Source organism: Gymnoscopelus braueri, assembly GCF_963280865.1.
Source record: "Gymnoscopelus braueri genome assembly, chromosome: 12".
Taxonomy (NCBI): Eukaryota; Metazoa; Chordata; class Actinopteri; order Myctophiformes; family Myctophidae; genus Gymnoscopelus; species Gymnoscopelus braueri.
The window spans coordinates 8,029,671-8,048,750 of record NC_137614.1 but is presented as its reverse complement, the minus strand read 5'-3'; the positions used below and the strand labels follow the sequence as shown (position 1 = coordinate 8,048,750).

General features: G+C 40.1%; 1 protein-coding gene across 1 annotated transcript in view; it reads right to left on the bottom strand.

The window, feature by feature from the left end:
* Positions 1-19,080, bottom strand: part of LOC308097452 (metabotropic glutamate receptor 7-like) — a gene marked incomplete at both ends in the record, with an annotated part of 249,239 nt that overhangs the window by 14,484 nt on the left and 215,675 nt on the right. The window contains one exon of the mRNA XM_080445211.1: positions 8,385-8,637. Within this exon, the coding sequence (XP_080301337.1) occupies positions 8,385-8,637 (253 nt within the window). The remainder of the gene's footprint in view (positions 1-8,384; positions 8,638-19,080) is intronic.

Genomic DNA, 19,080 nt, shown 5'->3' with positions numbered 1-19,080 from the left:
AAGACCATTACTCCTTCATTATTCATCCTAGACAAGTACTGTTGGTGCCTAACCCCATGTTTTGGTAATCTTGAAATCTAATTAGCATATATAAATTATAGTCAAGTGATTACAAGTTCAATTATAAAGGAATTGGTTATAAGCATGGTTATAAGCAAATGATATATATATATATATATATACTATATATATATATATATATATATATATATATATATATATAACAATGTAATTTGACATTTCTCCCTTTTCTACATAATGCCCAGGATTGGTGAATTGGTAATTCACATTCTGTTGAAGCTTTCAGGAGATTTCTTTTCATACCAAAAAGGAATAAATTCATTATTACTGGGTGGTACTGTGACATTTGTAAACATTGAAAGTCAGCACAGAGCTATCACAACATTTAGTGTCTACTGTCTTGGGTAGGGGTGGTAGAGGAGTGTGGCCGGATAGGGTTCAGATTTGCTTGTCACAGACATCTTATTCCTGAGATTGTAGTAGTTGTGTGGGGTTTTAGTGCAAAATTAATTTCACATGTCTTTTATTTTGTGATTGGTACTGCTGGCAATAACCTTGAACTTTGATCTTTTTTTTAAATCTTTTTTTCTGGATAATTTTAACTTTAAAAATTGATTTGAGGGGAGAGGACGCTCTGAGCCATAATGATAAGTCACTGGGGGCCCCTGGGAATATTAATGGTCAGCCACCAACCAGACACCGACTCTCCTGTGAGCCAGTCAGACATAGGGACACCCCTGACTGCCTGACACACAGTCATGCACCACGTGGAGGTCTTACAACCACAACTATGGGGGGGGGGGGTCCCTCCTCACTAACTATGCCCACTCACGAGTGCCCATCTCGGGCATAGGAGCCAGCATGGAGGTCCACTTGGAGGGACTATCCAGTGAGCCAGGCGACATAGGGATACTCCTCTCAGCCTAACGCATAAGCTTCATTTCTGCCTCCTCCTCACTCTGTCCTCCAGCGTGAGGTGAGCGCAGGCTCCCTAAGCCACTTGGAGTGAAATCTGGCAAGATACAAGTGTATCTTTCATGTATCGTTTGGGGAACTGTCTTCGTTGAAATGCGTGGCGTATAATTTCTCCTCCTCCACATGACAACCCTCCGAGCTCTGGAATAGTCCAGCAATCCAACTGTGTGACACGTCATAATTGCTGTCACTTCAAAATGACGCTCCTTGCCTCCTCGCCTCCTCGCTCGGAGGCAGGGCTTAGGCGGGAGTGGAGGACTTGAGGATGGACACTTGAAAATTGGAATTTGTGCCCACTATAGCTTTAATGGGACATGTCTGAGCCAACTTTTGAAGGTTTTGCACCTCGGACATGGGGGAGAGGAGAAGCTCAGGGTCTCCTTGGCTCCTATAACTTTGCTCTTCTGTGCTCCAAGTGCCCAGGGAGCAATCCAGTGACCCCCACTCCCCATACTCCCCTGTACCCACCTGAGGGGAACCCTAGGCCCACTAAACTCTACACCAGACCCCATTTTACCTCCTCACACAACCCCACCCTCATACTCCCCTCTGCCTAGGCACCCAGTAGAGAAATGGGTTCTGACAGCTCTGCACTAACCTCCGTAGCCACCCCTCTTTACACACTCACACTGATTGCCTTCCTAATGTGTTAAAAAAGTTTTCAAAATCTTGTCTACAAGATGACAGTTTGATTCACATTTGATCCGCAGAGCTATCCAAAATGTTTCAATATTGCAAGCAATACTATATCAACTGACAATATTCTCTTTCTCTGCCACCTTCTGAATGACTGAAAATTGTGACTATTGTTTTGTTGTGTTTTGAGGATATCTTGAAGCCTTGTTCCAGTAAAACAAATATAACTAGTTGAAACGGGTGAACATTTCAGAGGGTTTTAATAGAGTCAAAAACAAAATATTGGATTTCACAATTATCTAAATGTGTCTCTGCAATTTGGACAAGTCCTGTGGATTTCTATGCCCCCAAAACATAGGGTTAGACACAAAAAGTACTTGTCTAGGATAAATAATGAAGGAGTTAGGTTATTTTAAAGATTTTTTGGCCATTTTGGACGCCATCTTGAAAATAACACCTTTCCAGTGATCAAACTTTGGTAAACTTTTAGTATGTTATTAAGGACACCTAATACTACAAAAAACGGTTGAAAAACGTTTTGTTGCAATTTGTTTTGGGTAAGGTGCTTTTTTTTCATAACTGCACCCGCCTATGTTGGTCTAGCTAGCCCGAACGTGGCTTGGTTGGTATCGACAGAACCTGAATTTCACTATCAGAGTTTGAACACTATACTGAATGGCATTTTCAAATCCTTGAATTTCTTTTTGTATCCTTTTCTTGTTTTATAAAGTTCCAACTACTTTCTCTCAAAGGTCCTTTGATAGTCATTTTGCTTTCCCCATGGCTCAGAACCAAGCAAGGTCAGTGCAGCATAATGAAAAGTGCAGGGGGTCCGTCAAGAGCCCAGAAGCTCACTGATGTTCCATACCACAGACACAAATTACAAGCAAACAGGTCACGACGGGTGTGGACAGTTACGCTTAATAGCCGTTTAAACCTGTGTGTGTCAACTTGTGTGTGTACTGTATATATAATGTATTATCAGGCCAAAACTTCAAGGCTATGTAAACTTTTGACCAGGGCCATTTAGGCGGTTCCACTGGTCTACTCTAATTGGTTGGAAAGATGCACAAGATTACACCCACTTCCTTGTTTACGTTTTGTGGCCACGCTGTCGTGTCGGCGAGTCACAGACAGACTCCACCTTACCCCGTAGCACCTATATCCTTGACGACCTTGCAGGCTTATGCAAAGGTTCAAATGTAATTTAGATAGCATGTTATTTAGACAGATGCCATTTGTTGACCTAGCATCCTTTGTATGGTTTCAATGTACAGATTATCTTTTTATATTGTAATGTTTAGACTGATGATAGGTTCTTGGTTTTCCTATGATCCTAGATAAGATCGCTATTTCTATGCATTTGATGTATTACCTCGTGTTTACCTTGCTTACTGTCGCTCTGAATTAAGAGTGTCTGCTAAATGCCTACATTGTAAATTGTAGGTTGTAGTATGAAGGCTCAAAACCCTAAACGTTGAGGGACACGTAGCAGTGGTGTAAAGTTACTAAGTACATTTACTCAAGTGCTGTACTTGAGTACAATTTTGAGGTATTTGTACTTTACTTGAGTATTTCCAATTTCCAATACTTTTACTTCTACTCCACTACATCTCGGAGGCAAATATTGTCCTTTTACTCCACTACAATTATTTGAAAACTTTAGTTACTAGTTACTTTGCAGGTATAAATTATTATATTATAAAATATACATTAACCACTTTAGCCCTGTTTTATACATAAGCTATTTGAAAATAGCCCATCTACAAAAATAGTATAGTATATAGTAGTAAATAGTATAGTAATAGTATATATAATAATGCCCATCATCAAAAATAGCCGATCTACAAGCTCACAACGCGTCGCATCGCGATGCGTTGTGAGCTTGTAGATCTGCTATTTTCAAACATTTTAGTACTTTTACTTTTGGTACTTTAAGCATATTTTGATGCCAATAGTTTTGTACTTTTACTCAAGTAAGATTTTGAACACATGCCTTTAACGTCTAACAGAGTATTTTGTATAAATGTGGTATTGTTACTAAAATGTGAGTACTTTTTCCACCACTGACACGTAGTGTGACGTGTCAGTAGACACTTGTCACTCAAAGCATAACTTCGGCCTTTCTAGTAGAGTGATGTTGAAGGAGAGTAGAATGTCACAGTGTCAGAGACAGATGTATGGCTTCTCCTCCTGCTGCTCTGTGGGGGAACGTACGGCCTCATTTCTATGGAAGCCCCTCCATAAGTCATCCTTACCATAGCAGACCCTCACTGGTACGGTGGGACTCATAGCAGGAATTAAATTAATGTGTACATACGCACTCACGCACGCACATCAACGGACAAATCTATATAGTATATGTGTCTGTCTGTTTGTCTGGAGAGAGAGAGAGAGAGAGAGAGAGAACTGAGCAAATTTTCATATTCCAATTTAGGGATTAGGGATCGCTAGCGTTCATCAGTGTGGACGCACATAATTGTCGTTATAGTTATAGTGCTTGGTGTGACCGGCCCCTAACTCTGAATTAATTTTGTGCAGGGCACACTGTACTTAAGCAATATTACCCAAGAGGGTGTGCTTTACCGTCATTATTGGCACAACGGGTCCATTAACATCATTGTACAGTATATGACACCCTTGAGTGTAAAACAATTATATCTAAATGTATATTTCATTAACATTATCGTTCTGTCAATGACTCTGAGGACCTACAGCTATAGAACCAGACTGATTCGGTTTGGTTGGAATATCAGTCAGCTCAGCCGATATGACCTGATTTTTGTAAATGTTGTTTTCATACAGTATATTGAGGTTTAATTATGCTGAATTAAATCAGCTCTGGTGCTAACCAGTGGTGGAAGAAGTACTCAGATCTTTTACTTAAAGGGATAATTCACCCCCAAAATAACTTTTCTTTCTATTGATCAGTCACCCCATGACTTGAATTCATGGATATTATTTTGTTTTTGTCTCATTCCTAAGCCAATAATTTGATCACCGGCAGGGGTTCTGGTAGGAGACACAAAGAGTCTCCTTTGTGTCTCCTACCAGAACCACTGCCTACCGGTCCGCTGGGCATCAAAAACAAAAACCAAAAAATATCCATCAATTCAAGTCTTCATGGGCTGACAAATCGACAGTGGTGGACGAAGTACTCGACCCCAGTACTTGAGTAAAAGTACAGTTATTTCTGGTCAAATTTACTCCAATACAAGTAAAAGTAGCTCAGTCAAAATGTTACCCAAGTAAGAGTACAAAAGTCATTGCTTTTAAATATACTTAAGTATTCAAAAGTACATGCTTTTAAAAAATACTTAAAGTACAAGTAAAAGTACATTTCTTAATTTTTATATCAATGAATTGCTGTAATGTTTTCACAATTAATTTATTTAAGACTTTGTAACTGTTGTTTAAGAGAAGTAACTCTCTGAAACCACCTGCACTGCATGCACGGATATGTTTGTAGAACCACTACGTTATACAAAGCCTGCAAAAACACTTATAAAAACATAGACATTAGCTTTTTGGAGGTGTGCTCTATAGAGACTCCTAAACACGTGATTCTAATTCGGGGTTGATTGGATGTTGTGTTCGTGATATGTTTAGTTTTTTGGATAAGAAATAGGTCCCAGCCTGCCCACAAATGTATGAATCCAATTACAGTCAAACAGTATGGAGTATCAGAACCCTGTTTGATGCTCATTGTCACATGACTCACGACACCATTTCTACCTAATTTGGTAAAAAAAAAAAAAACTGATATCTGATAGTATGTGTTAAAGTGTTTTGTAGTAAAGTGTTTGTGAAGGGGCGTAGGGGTGGATCATGTGCTGAAGGTCAGGAGGTGACGTGATCTTGACTGCCTTTTAGGTCATCACTAGTGTTTTGAACTGGATGAAGAGTCCTTGAGCAGCCCTAACTGCTGCAGATAAGCAGGTTTGTTAAGAGTTACAATTATACTGTGTAATTTACACATTCTATTGTAAATGCAACCCTCATTGTAAATGTAAGGATTAATCCTGTCAATCAGGGTGATTGACAGGAGAGATGATCAGAGGAGCAGAGTTTGTACCATTAAGGTTGTTAGATGGACAGAAGAATGGACAGAGTCTCTCAGTGAAGGTGCAGCCAGTGAAAGAGTAGAGATGAATTCTGGTCTCCACATCATAAAAGGAGACCAGACCCTCCTCATAATCCACAAACACTCCCACTTTCTGGACCTCCTCTCTTACAGGGAGGAGGACAGCAGGGTCAGCAAGAGCCCTGTACTCATTTCCATTCCTCAACCATATAGTCCAGTAACCAGTGTTGGTACTCCGATAGATGAATCCCTTCCTGTTGATGGACTCTCTGGCCACTCCTACATCCCAGCGAGTCTTCCCTCCAACCTGAACCTCATAGTAAAACCTTCCTGAGAAACTTTGTTTACCTAAGACAAAGTGAATTGTAGAGAATCTCTCTATGTTGTCTGGCAGATTCTTCCTTACGTTTCCATAACTCACTTGTTTTCCATCCTCAGACAGAGTGAGTTGACCATGTGCTGTATCAGGGTCCAGAGTTACATCCACCTCATATTGCTGGACCCTCCTCATCTCAGCATCGCACAGCTTGTTCTCCATCTCTTGACTGAGCGTCTTCTCCAGCTGTCTAGAACTGTCCCAAACAGTGACGTCTCAAGTTACGATGCAGGAATGGTCAGTTTTGACTTCCACTCGGTGCTCTAATGGTTTCAATAGGAGGATGTAAAATCCACTTCTCTTTGACTAATGTCCTCACACTGTGTGGAATCAGCCTTTAAATACAGCTCCTCAAATCTCGACATCATCAAATATGACATAATTTTCCCCACATCAGGTAACCATGGCAACATGGGGCGGCCATAGCTGAATCGTTAGAGAGCCCGCCTGGGTGGGCAAAGGTCCCAGGTTCGATTCCAGGCCTCAGCAATGTGTCAAACTGAGCAAGACACTTAAAAAGTGCTAAAACCAACAGCTAATCACTGCTCCTAGGTTACAAATATAGTGACGTGAAAACGTATGATATTTATAACTTTATATCAACAAACATGGACATCGGCAAGAGTAGTCACGCGCGCACGCACGCACACGCACACACACACACACACACACACACACACACACACACACACACACACACACACAAGTGGTTTTCAAAGTGGGGCCAGGAGGGCAATTAGAAAAATTAGGTGGGAAAAAATAGTAAATTAAGTGTATCTTAGGATGGACATTGAAACACTGAACACTGACCTAAAAGCATGTCTGTCCTCAGATTACAATTGGACTTCTATCTCCTACCAGCTTGACCACAGAGAGTCAAACAATTCACTCCCTAGTATCTTTTGCTGCTATTGGTGTTGTTTCTGATATGTAAAGTATTGTATGTAGCATATGTTTCTAAAACATGCTAAATAACTTTACTCCTACACACCAATACAAGATGTAACAATACAGAAACCATGAACTAGTATGATTAGATTAACATCATGTATGTTTCTTTTGCATACTAAGTGTAAAAGAAGGGGGTCGAGTGCCATGCAGTAGCCGTTCGATGCTGCTTCGATAACCTCTCGTCATCGAAAATAGCCGATCTACAAGCTCACAGCACATCACTTCTGCTACGGATTGTGAGCCTGTAAGTCAGACATTTTCAAGCATGCGAGGATGTCGTATACGACGAAGTATACGTCCAGCTTAACCACCCCAGAGCTGCCTCCCCCTTGGATCTGGTCCTATTTTAACAGCATTTCTCAGTAATATGGCAATGGATTAACTAAGGACCTGTGTCAATGTCCTAACAAAGCAATGGATTAACTAAGCACCTGTGTCAATGTCCTAACAAAGCAATGGATTAACTAAGGACCTGTGTCAGTGTCCTAACAAAGCAATGGATTAACTAAGGACCTGTGTCAGTGTCACTAACAAAGCAAGACTGGAGAAGTGGTGACACATATTTCACTCAAATAACTTTAGAAACAGTGTTGGCCACTTAAAAATGTAACAATAGTTAAAGTTATACTAGTTAGGCTGCTGCTCTCAAAAGGTAATAAGTTAATAATAATAAAAAAAAAACTAAAAAAACAGCCAACCTAAAAGTACTTTACAGCCTTCCTAGAAATGTACGCGAGTAAAAGTAAAATATTTATCTCGGAAATGTACTCGAGTAAAATTAATAAGTATCAAAACAATCTAATACTCAAGTAAAGTACAGATCCTCAGAATCTGTACTTAAGTACAGTACTCACGTACATTTACTCTGTTACTGTCCACCACTGCAAATCGATAGAAAAAAAGTTTTTGGGTGAACTATCCCTTTAACTCTCCCAGTGCCAATGAAATAAAAAATATATGTTCATACTGTGCGAGCAATTTTTTTAAAGTAAAAAAAAAGTGCTCAGGAGCCGAGATACAGCCTTTTTCAGTAATAAGTTAAACAAGAAGTGAAGAAGTGAATGGAGCACCAAATCTTCAAATGATGATCTTGGGTTCTGAATGTAAAAAAAAAAAAAAACGTTTAATTTCTTTATTATTAAAAAAGAAAATCGGGATAACTCGTTCTTGGCACTCAGAGAGCTAAGTAGCAAAGCAGTAGAGTTGAAGTATTACGTATCAAAAATATGGAAATACTCAATTAAAGTAAAAGCACCTAAAAAATGTACTTCAGTTCAGTACAGTACTACTGTAGTAAATGCACTAAGTTACTTTCCCTACCACTTTGGCGGTATAACTTACTCATGGGCTCCGTGGAGGGGTTCTCGCACAGCTCCGTCTTGGCCTCCCCGTTGGGCCTCTCGCTGGGCTTGTGGGAGAGGCGCGACGACATGGTGGCGGCGGTGACCACGGCCTTGAAGCTGCGCTTCCTCTTCTGCACGTTGAGCTCCGGGTGGAAGAGGATGACGTAGACCTTGGGCATGTAGAGCATGCCCAGCGCCACCGAGGCACTGAGGTTCATGGAGATGGTCAGCGTGGTGGTCTGGATGTACAGCTGCAAAACGGGGGAAGAAGAACACAAACAAAGAAATTGAAGGAAGCCGTGATTAGTAAAATAGTTATGTTTATAGTTTGCTTGTTTAAGCCATTCAAACCGGGAATGCATCTGTGTAACTACATCATCCAATCATCATCCAATAATTAAAGAAAGCTCTGTGCATCTGTGCGTGCATGCGTCCCCAAAATCTCTTCTGCCCGATTCTCCTCAGTGGCTGGAGCAATTGCTCTGCATTTGCACACAGCCATTGACCATTACCATGTGCACAGAACACCGACGCCCGTTTTTCACCTACCCCAAATGTCAGCTGTTTATTAGCATTTCTACGTAAAATAATGTCGCCATGGTTACGGCCCCCCGAGCTATGGGATGGCCCCCGAGCTATGGGTCTGTCCACAGTGCACCCAAACTGCACATACTTTGGGTGCTCATATCCCCCGATGGGTATGGTCTAGTTAACCATTATCTTATATTTGGCTATTCAAAAATAGCAGATATACATGTACAAGCTCTACGAGTTTGTAAATGTGCCATTTTTGAAAACTCGTGAAAATGTGTGCAAATCTTTGAATATATAAGCGAACAAACTTAAATCTTTGCTTCTGGAGGTCCCTGGAACAACACATTTTGAGATGGGGGTCCGCGGCCAAATGCATATAATTTTGGGGGTCCTTGACATGAAAAAGTTGGAGCACCACGCCAGAGTAACATACGTTTTTTTTTCTTCCAGATAGGTAAGGATATGTTAGGATTTAGAAGACATTTTGTGGAATCGGCCTCAGGTCTGAAGAATGTGTTCATGTTTGAACTAAGAGTAATTGGATTGTAATTTCTTGATTTGTAAACTAAAAAGTAATATACTTATGTAATCATTTATAGAATTTGTGAAGACCGAAATCTTCAAATATTTTTGTTGTTTTGTTTTGTTTTGTTTTAACTATCTTAATGTTGGGCATCCCCCTCACACAGTTAAAATAATCGTTTTATGGCTGCCTTATGCCTTACTTGAAGCATAAGGCCGCCCTATGGAAGTCAAGTGTTAGGATAAAGCTGACTTGCCTTATGGGAGGGGGGGGGGGGGTAAAGCCAGAGAGCGGCGAGGCAAGTCAGCTTTATCAAAACACGTGACTTCCATAGGAAATTAATTGAAACAGCCTTAATGCTTCATGTATAGCCATAAAACGATTGTTTTAACTGTGTGAGGGAGGCCGTAGAATTCCACTGTATTGTGTTTTAATTGGATTGTGCAGTGTGAATGTTTGGACCCATGCAGGAAGAGTAGTCTCCACTGTTGTGAGAAGGACTAATGGGGATCCGTAATGAACAATAAACAAACAAACCATAAACAACACAGACCAGGCGCCTGGATGAGCTGGACTCTGTGCGCTAATGGCTTCCATGGACATACATACTGTACGCACACGCACGCACACGCACACGCACACACACACACACACACACACACACACACACACACACACACACACACACACACACACACACACACACACACACACACACTATGGGCGCTCCACAAGTGTGGAGTAGGACATTGATTTATTTTAAAGACCCTGCTAAATTTATAATTAAGTAATTGGCATACCTTTTATAGAATGGAAGTACTTTTCTGGGTGTTTTAACTGTGGTGTATATTTATGTATCGTCTCGTCTTGAATGTATGCATTGCATGCATGCATGCATTGACCCGAGGAAAACGGTTTCTCCTTGTGGATAATAAAGGAGTGTTAAAGGGGTCTACATGCTCCAGTTTTAGTCATCCACCAGTGGTGCGAAAAGTACTCAAATGTTTTACTTAAGTAAAAGTATCAATTCTGCAATGTAGAAATACTCTGTTACAAGTAAAAGTCCGGAATTCAAAATTTACTTGAGTAAAAGTACAAAAGTATTGGTATCCAAATGTACTTAAAGTACCAAAAGTAAAAGTACATAATTTATATCTGCAAAATAACTAGTAACTCAAGTTTTCAAATAATTGTAGTGGAGTAAAAAGTACAATATTTGCCTCTGAGAGGTAGTGGAGTAGAAGTAAAAGTATTGGAAATTGGAAAATACTTAAGTAAAGTAAAAATATGTAAAAATTGTACTTAAGTACAGTACTTGAGTACATGTACTTAGTTACTTTACACCACTGTAAGCATCTCACCGGTCACCTCAGCACACCTAGATGTTTTTACTCTCCCAACTAGCTCGCTCGTGCCAACTCTCCCACGTTGGTCGTTATTAAAGACAGTGTGATTCATTGATTCAGACCAGAGCGAATTGGAAGCAGACTTGGGCTTTATACAAAGAATTTGTCCCCCTCTGGTAACCATGCATGAATACAAACTGTCAAATAATGAACACACCCGTACCTCCGTGACAAAATATCCAAATGTCCCATATCCAGGTACTAAAATATCCACGCTAGATGTAAACAAACTCGGTCCGCTCAGGACACAGCAAGCTGTGAATAATTCCGTCTGATTACTGAGCGAGGGAAGGGGGAGGGGAATCACCGTTATGATGGTGTCTAGTCAATAAGGAACTTTAGGTGGATAAGTGACAGGAAGGAAGAGAAGGTGGGTGTGTGGATGACTAAAACTGGAGCATGTAGACCTGAGGCCTATTCTACTATATCAGTGGTTTTCAATCTTTTTCATGCCAAGGACCCCTAAATTGATAATACATTTGGCCGCGGGACCCCCATCTGAAAATGTTTTGTGCCAGGGACCCCCAGAAGCAAAGATTTGAGTTAAAAAATTCGCTTTAAAAATATATATTCAAAGATAATGCACACATTCAAAAATAGCAGATCTACAAGCTCATAGCGTGGCACTCGGTGCCGCGCTATGAGCTTGTATATCTGCTATTTTTGAATAGCCAAAGCTAAGTGGTTAAAATGATTGTGATGCTGTGTTAACTAATTTTGCTGGGGACCCCCCCAAGACCACTGGTGGTGCCCGGACCACTGGGTTGAGAACCACTGTACTAAATTAATAATCCTAAATCACTAGTTCTCAAACTTTTTTGTGTTAAGGACCCCCAAATTAGACCCCCCCCCCTTCTGAAAATGTTTTGTGCCAGGGACCCCCAGAAGAGTGTTAAAAAAAACTAAAAACATTTTCGATATTTTTTCAAAAATAGCATTGTAATGATTTATGACCTTTATCTGCTTGACCCAGGACATATTTGGTGAATCAATCATCTAAGCAAGCGTATTGATATCCGTGATACGATGACCATCAGCTACTTTATCAGAGACACTGACATCTGTGCGCAATGATGAATAAAATTTTGTTTTTCAGAAACTTTAGATTTAGAGGCTGTTTTTAAAATGGGCCTCAGGTCTAAATGGGTTTAAGTCAAATACACCTTTAACCCATTCAATCCGGGAACGCATACTATGTCATTTTATAATTTTAGCTATAACAATTTTTTCATACTTTGGGCTATTCAAAAATAGCAGATCTACAGACAAACAGTTTTTAATTTTTTTCTTTACTTATGTTGCTATAATATCAGTGCTTCTCAAAGGTTTTTCATGTCAGGGACCCCAAAAAGATATATATTTTTCCGAGGACCCCCCCATCTCAAAATATTTTGATCCAGGGATCCCCCCAGAAGCAAGGATTTCAGTAAAAAAAAATAGATATTCAAAGATTTGCACACATTTTCAAGATTTTTCAATAATAGCAGATCTACAAGCGTGGCACTCGCTATGAGCTTGTATATCTGCTATTTTTGAATCGCCAAATAAATCTTAAAGTGACACAGATGCGTTCCCGGATCGAATGCGTTAAGCTATTTTTAAGGAATTGAAGCACAGAGACGGGAACACCATTTAAGCACTTCATCCAGAGGAGATCTGATTAAAAAAAGAGAATACAAGTATTGATGGTTACGCATTTGTGGCCAATTATAGCACTCTGTTTGTGGAGACAGGGATGAGAGAAGACCTAATAATAATCCTTAGCCCACAGTAACAATATCTGTGTTTATCCAGCCAAAACCCACTTCATTCTCTGGAGCCTGTGGTCAATCCTAGAGAATAGAGCTAAATGTCTTCATCAGAGTGAGTGTGTGTGTGTGTGTGTGTGTGTGTGTGTGTGTGTGTGTGTGTGTGTGTGTGTGTGTGTGTGTGTGTGTGTGTGTGTGTGTGTGTGTGTGTGTGTGTGTGTGTGTGTGTGTGTGTGTGTGTGCGCGCGCGTGCGTGCGTGCGTGCGTGCATGTTTTCCCCAATGTTGTTTGGCACATCGATCCTAATGGTCTGAGAATGTAGTTGTATCCATAAGCCTTCTGGATACTGTCTCTGTCTGTAGTTCGCAGGGAAAGTGGGAGTCATGTCTGATGTAACAGAATCCTACCGGCGGTGGAACATTTTTCAATTCTGATACTTAGAGTATATACCAAACACACGGGAGGAGGAGGGCGCACACCAGTATTGGTGAGGTGCTGCTGACCTTGGTAAATAAGTATATAGAAGTAAAGAAAAGGCTACACCTCCATTCCACTACATGTCTATTTACCACACTACAATTAATGTAAAACTTGAGTTACTAGATATTCTGCAGATTTAGATTATTCTTACAACATATACATTAATAACCAATTAAGCCCTATTTTATACTTCCATTGTTCAAAAATAGACGATCTAAAAGCCTTGTAGATCTGCTATTTTTGAAACATTTTGGCAAATGTTGCATTTTCTTATTTACATTTTTGCTTATAGGTTCTGTAAGCAAACATTGATGCCAATACTTTTGTTGCCTTTGAATACAGGGCTTATACTTGAGAGAAATTTTAACAGCTACTTTTACTTCATAAGAAACTTTGAGTACTTCTTCCTCCAGCACTGCAGGCTACGTTGGTCCAGTCAGAGAGGGTTTATGTGAGCTAATCGGCAGTGTCATTCCAAAAGGGCCTTGTCAAAAAATGTCCTCAAACGGTTTCCTTTCTCTCTCTCTCTCTCTCTCCGTCTCTCGGCCGAGGCACTCCACTAGATTGATGGGCCACGCCGTCTAGGAAGAGACTGTCCATGATATGTAGCAGTCACCTTTACTGTCCCTGTCACATCCGTTAGCTTTCATTACACCCACACACTGCTTCTCAAAGTAGGGTCCGGGGACCCCCACAGGGGGTCCTCGAAGGTGGTTCCATAGGGTCCCCATGGCAAAACGAGTAACAGTTCAACTGCTTAGAAAAGTGTACCTGAGTTAACCTCAGTACTTTGGTGTGTCTACTACAGCGGTTTCAAACCTTTTTCATATCAAGGTCCATTACTTATTCGGCATTTGAGCCACGGACCACCATTTGAGCCACGGACCACCATTTGAGCCACAGACCACCATTTGAGCCACAGACCACCATTTGAGCCACAGACCACCATTTGAGCCACAGACCACCATTTGATGAGATTTTGCCTCTGTGACCCAAAACTTTGAATATTTTGTTGTCGTTGGATAATATTTTGTCCACAATTCCATGCTGTATTGATGTGGTACCATAGGAGAGATAAAAACAAGAAACAGTTCTTCTACATTCTCTAATTGTGTAGACTTCTTGTAAATTAAGTAATGCCGATGTTTAACAATAATTTAACTCTTGAGAGCGTAAAATGAAACCAAATGGACCCGTTCATTTTACGCTCTCAAGAGTTAAAGATCTATAAGGTCACTTGGTTACCAACTCTCCATCATTTAGCTGGGCACCACCTGGAACCCCCTCAAGGACCACTGGTGGTCACCGGACCACAAGTTGAGAACCACGGCTCTACTACACCAAATCCTTCGATCTTCAAGCTCACAATGCGTTGCGACGCGTTGTGAGCTTGAAGACCGTCTCTTTTTTTTGGTGAATGTTTGTTCCACCGCAGAATCAGGGTGCTAGGTGGTTTAAAACATATTGAAAATCTACAAACATTTCACCAGCCAGACAGAAGACAGAATGTACTGTATAAGACTATCCAGATCATTCTCTTCCCCTGCCACCTACATTTGGCGATAGACAGTTCAAGTTGTAGAAATGTAATGTAACAACTAAGATATTCTCTTAAGGCACAAAATCTTTCCATGTGAGGTTTTGCAGCCAAATCCATATCACAGGTTTAACAGGTGCAAAAGAAGTGGGTGAAATATATATATATATATATATCTTTTTGGTGCACCCGCTCCATCGTTTTGTAGTTTCCGTGAGAAGAGAGAGTAGTAGAGGTATAGAGTGAGAGCAGGGGCGAAAAGAAAAGAAAAAAACACGGGAGAGGAACAGGTCAAAGAATGTAAAAAAAATAAAAGTCTAAAAGACATAGATAGCAATATGCAGTGTAGCTGGCATGGGGAATGTTTGAAAATGTGAAACCGTTTGAGAAGCAGTGCATTTACACCACTCAAAGCATTTATCAGACTCGTCTACCAAGTCCAATTCTACCGTTATTGAACTCTATGCCAGCCAAACCTTCTAAATGCAAATCCACTCCTACAGTAGTAGAGTAGATGGGGGAGGATTAAGTCAGAGTACAACATATCGCCGCTGTCGGGTGGAAGTCCAAAACCGTTAACTTTTCAGTAAATGGAAAAAATAACCTGTGTTCCAATGGATCCAATGTAGTTATTATTTAGTCACAATCTCTTGTTAATACTTTTCATCAGTTCGAACCCACAGACGCACTTAACTACTACTACTTTCACTTTCAAAATGTTTCCAGAACAGTGAAAATGGCAAATTTATCATGCAAGCAAAGTTCACAACGCTTGCACATGCGCAATTTTTTGCTACCTTTGCGTGAAGTGCTTGTATGACGAAGTAGGGCATACATTTACAAAAAAATAAGAAAAAAAAACAGAAAAAGTAGAAATAATGAGATACAAGGTTTCTGCCTGACATAATACTGTACAGGATGATACAGGAGGCTCTACGTCATTCGTTATCCCCACCACTCCCTACAGTTGGCTAAAGACAGTTTAACTTGTAGAAATAAAACTAAGCATGTGAATATTTGAAACTGTTTGAGAACAAAATGGGTTTCTTTGTTTGTTTGTTATTGAACTGTATGCTAGGCTGGCCTGGAATCCAGACTGATTCGCTCCGTTCGGCTGATTTCTTTTTTTCTCACTTCGCTTCTCAGTCTGGAAATCATGCTATTTCCAAGGGGCGGGAGGAGCCAATGTAAAAATCGAGTCACTTCCTGACTTGCCTACGTACAGTAATTGGTAGCCTTTTTTTTTTGAGCGCCTCCGTCTGGATTCCAGGCTAATACAAGGCAGCCAAACCTTCTAAATGCAAATCTCCTCCTACAGCAGTACAGTAGATGGAGGTGGATGAAGTAAGAGTACAACCAGTGGGGGACAAAGTACTCAACCCCACTACTCAAAAAGTATTGATACTAAGTATTGATACTCCTCCCATGGTCAAATATTACTCCACCAGAATTGAAAGTTGCCCAGTTAAATTTGTACTTGAGTTAAAGTACAGGGGTACTTGCTTTTAAACATATATATACTTGAGTATTAAAAAGTACAGATTACAATGTTGTACATTTTGTTTTTGATATAGAAATGTATATAGCAATTTTCCAAAATAATTACATTATTTTCAAGAAATGTTCAACATAATCAATAATAGTGAAAATAGCAGCTCTACCAGAGCTTGTTAGATCGGCTATGTTCACTATACTGTATATTTGAAATATGGCTTAAGTGGTTAATTCACAATGTATGAATACCTAGAAATGTACTGGAGTCAAAGTGCAATATTTGCCTTGGATATGTTGTGGAGAGAAAGTTGTCCAAGTATCTCAAAATGCGAATACAGATACTCAAAAAAATGTTTTACTTACGTGCTGTACTCAAGTAAATGTACCTAGTTACTGTCCACCACTGCACCAATTCTACTGTTATTGAACTCCATGCCAGGCAACCAAACCTTCTAAATGCAAATCTCCTCCTACAGTATGGTATCGTCTTTGTCGGGTGGAAACCTCATATGTCCAAATCTGTTCCTTTTTAGGATTCAAATAAAAAAACTGCAAAAGTAGCAGATCTACAAGCTCGAAACGTGACGCTTGCAGATCTGCTACTTTTGCTGCTTTTGTGTGACGCTGTGGTATGATCAAGTACAGCGTTAATTTACAAAAAAAAACTACAAACAGTTAAAACATGGAGATAAGAGGTTTCTGCCCGACAGCAACGATATAGTAGATGGAAGCGGATTAAGTAAGAGTACAACACATGCAGGACGGATACAGGAGGCTTTGCGTCTTCCAGAGACAAAGTCGCCACTTCACAGATTTGCCTGGGAGAGCCGCCAGAACAGTGTGAACGGCCCTGGCTGTGTGATAAGTGGTTTAGGATCACTCACCACACTGCCATTACTGTGATCCATGGTGCAGTGGAGATTTTTTTTAATTTTTTAAGTGCTTCCACCCTGACATTCCCTTTCATAAATTACATAACACCTTTCACACTAGGGGTTCCATCTCTGAGCTTGCATGATAATGTTTAATCGTACTATCTATCATTTGGCGGCCATTCTACAAAAGGCGCTCACTTTTTTAAGCCGCTAATTCAGCGCCCCCTCGCAAGAGAGGACCCCAATTGAAACAAGCCAGTGGCTTTCTTGGGCTTTTAAAATCCTATTTAGTTGACCATGTATCTGAACTGTACTTTCATGTGCTTTTTGTCTGCAAACTTCCAAATAAAGTATTCAATCAATCAATCAATCAATCAATCAATCAGACCCTTTGTTTCTTTCGTGGATCTTGACTTACAGTGTGTTTTAACACAGTGATTATCAACCGTTTTTGAGCTTTGGACAACTAGCATATTTTTGAAAAATGTTCAAGGACCACACAACCCCACCTCCCCAAACAATAAACTCATTACACAGACATCTGTTTAAAATAATTAATTAATTGATTAATAACAAATTAATCGCACAAAAGAAATGCTGCCAAAGTAAGGACCGCTTCAAAAATAGATTAACCAAACGCAAAACAAGATTTTTGGCGATGCGGGTCTTCGTTAGCCTGGTTTCAGACCATAGACCCCGCCCACTCTCTGAGTGGACTGCTCCTCTTGGTCTGGTGTCATAATCTGAGCCTATGGATTGTCACGGTAGAAGAAAAAACGTACAGTCAGAGTCGGAGGTGGGGGTGGGTCTAACGACAAGCGAATCAGCGAATATCTGCTAAAGCAAGCTGTGCGATGACGTCAGATGTAGGCGGATCCGTGGATCTCTTGTGATTGGTTTAGGGAAATTCAAATCCTCTCCCCCTGGTAATCGCCGACACTGCAGCCAATGTCAGACTGAAGCTCCACGCAGCTTCAGGCTGATATTCAGGCTAGGTCTTCGTATAACTGACATTGTGGTCAATGATGGCGGGCTCAAATGTCATCCGCATTCATTTCCGTCAACTCATAGTAATGCTGGCCGACATGACTTCAAATCAATATCACTAATATTTCCAAACGTTTGGCTCGATTACAATTATCATCATCATCAATTATTATTATTTATCATTTATTTCATTTCATTTTATGCACTTTTTTTTAACTGCCCTCATAGTTCTCTGACAAGGTCTGCAATGCAAATATCGATTATAAGACAATATCGATTCCAATAAAACAATAGTTTTTCATAAATGAAAATAAGTGAACATAGCAGATCTACAAGCTCACCATGCATTGCATCGTGATGTGTTGTGGAGCTTGTAGATCTGCTATTTGCTGCATTTTATACAATAGAAAAGATGATCGAAAACAACCTGTTATTCTATGTATTCGATTAACCACTTAAAAAAACGGAAAAACTGAACATACACCAGCATAGAGCCCTGAGGGACTAACTCCGCTCAACCATGGGGTTTAAGTGGTTAAACAGGGACAAGTAGAGGACACGGTTACACTTGGGGACTATACATCCCAGAACTAAGTACATTTACTCAAGTTCTGTACTTAAATACAATTGTGAGGTACTTTTATACTGTACTTTGTACTGGAGTATTTCCAATTGTCTATACTTTTACTTCTACTCCACTACATCTCAGAGGCAAATATTGTACTTTTACTCCAATTATTTGAAAACTTTAGTTACTAGTTACTTTGCAGATATAAATTATTACATTATAAAACATACATTAACCACTTTAGCTCAATTTTATACCTAGGCTATTTGAACACATAGGCTTTGAACACAGGCTCACAACGCGTTGCGTTGTGAGCCTGCGTTGTGAGTATCTGCTTGTATCTGCTATTTTCAAACATTTTAGTACTTTTACTTTTGGTACTTTAAGTACATTTTGATACCAATACTTTTGTACATTTACTCAAGCAAATTTTGAATTCCGGACTTTTACTTGTAACAGAGTACTTCTACATTGCAGTATTGCTACATTTATTAGGCGATTTAAGTAAAACATTTAAGTACTTTTTCCACCACTGATACATC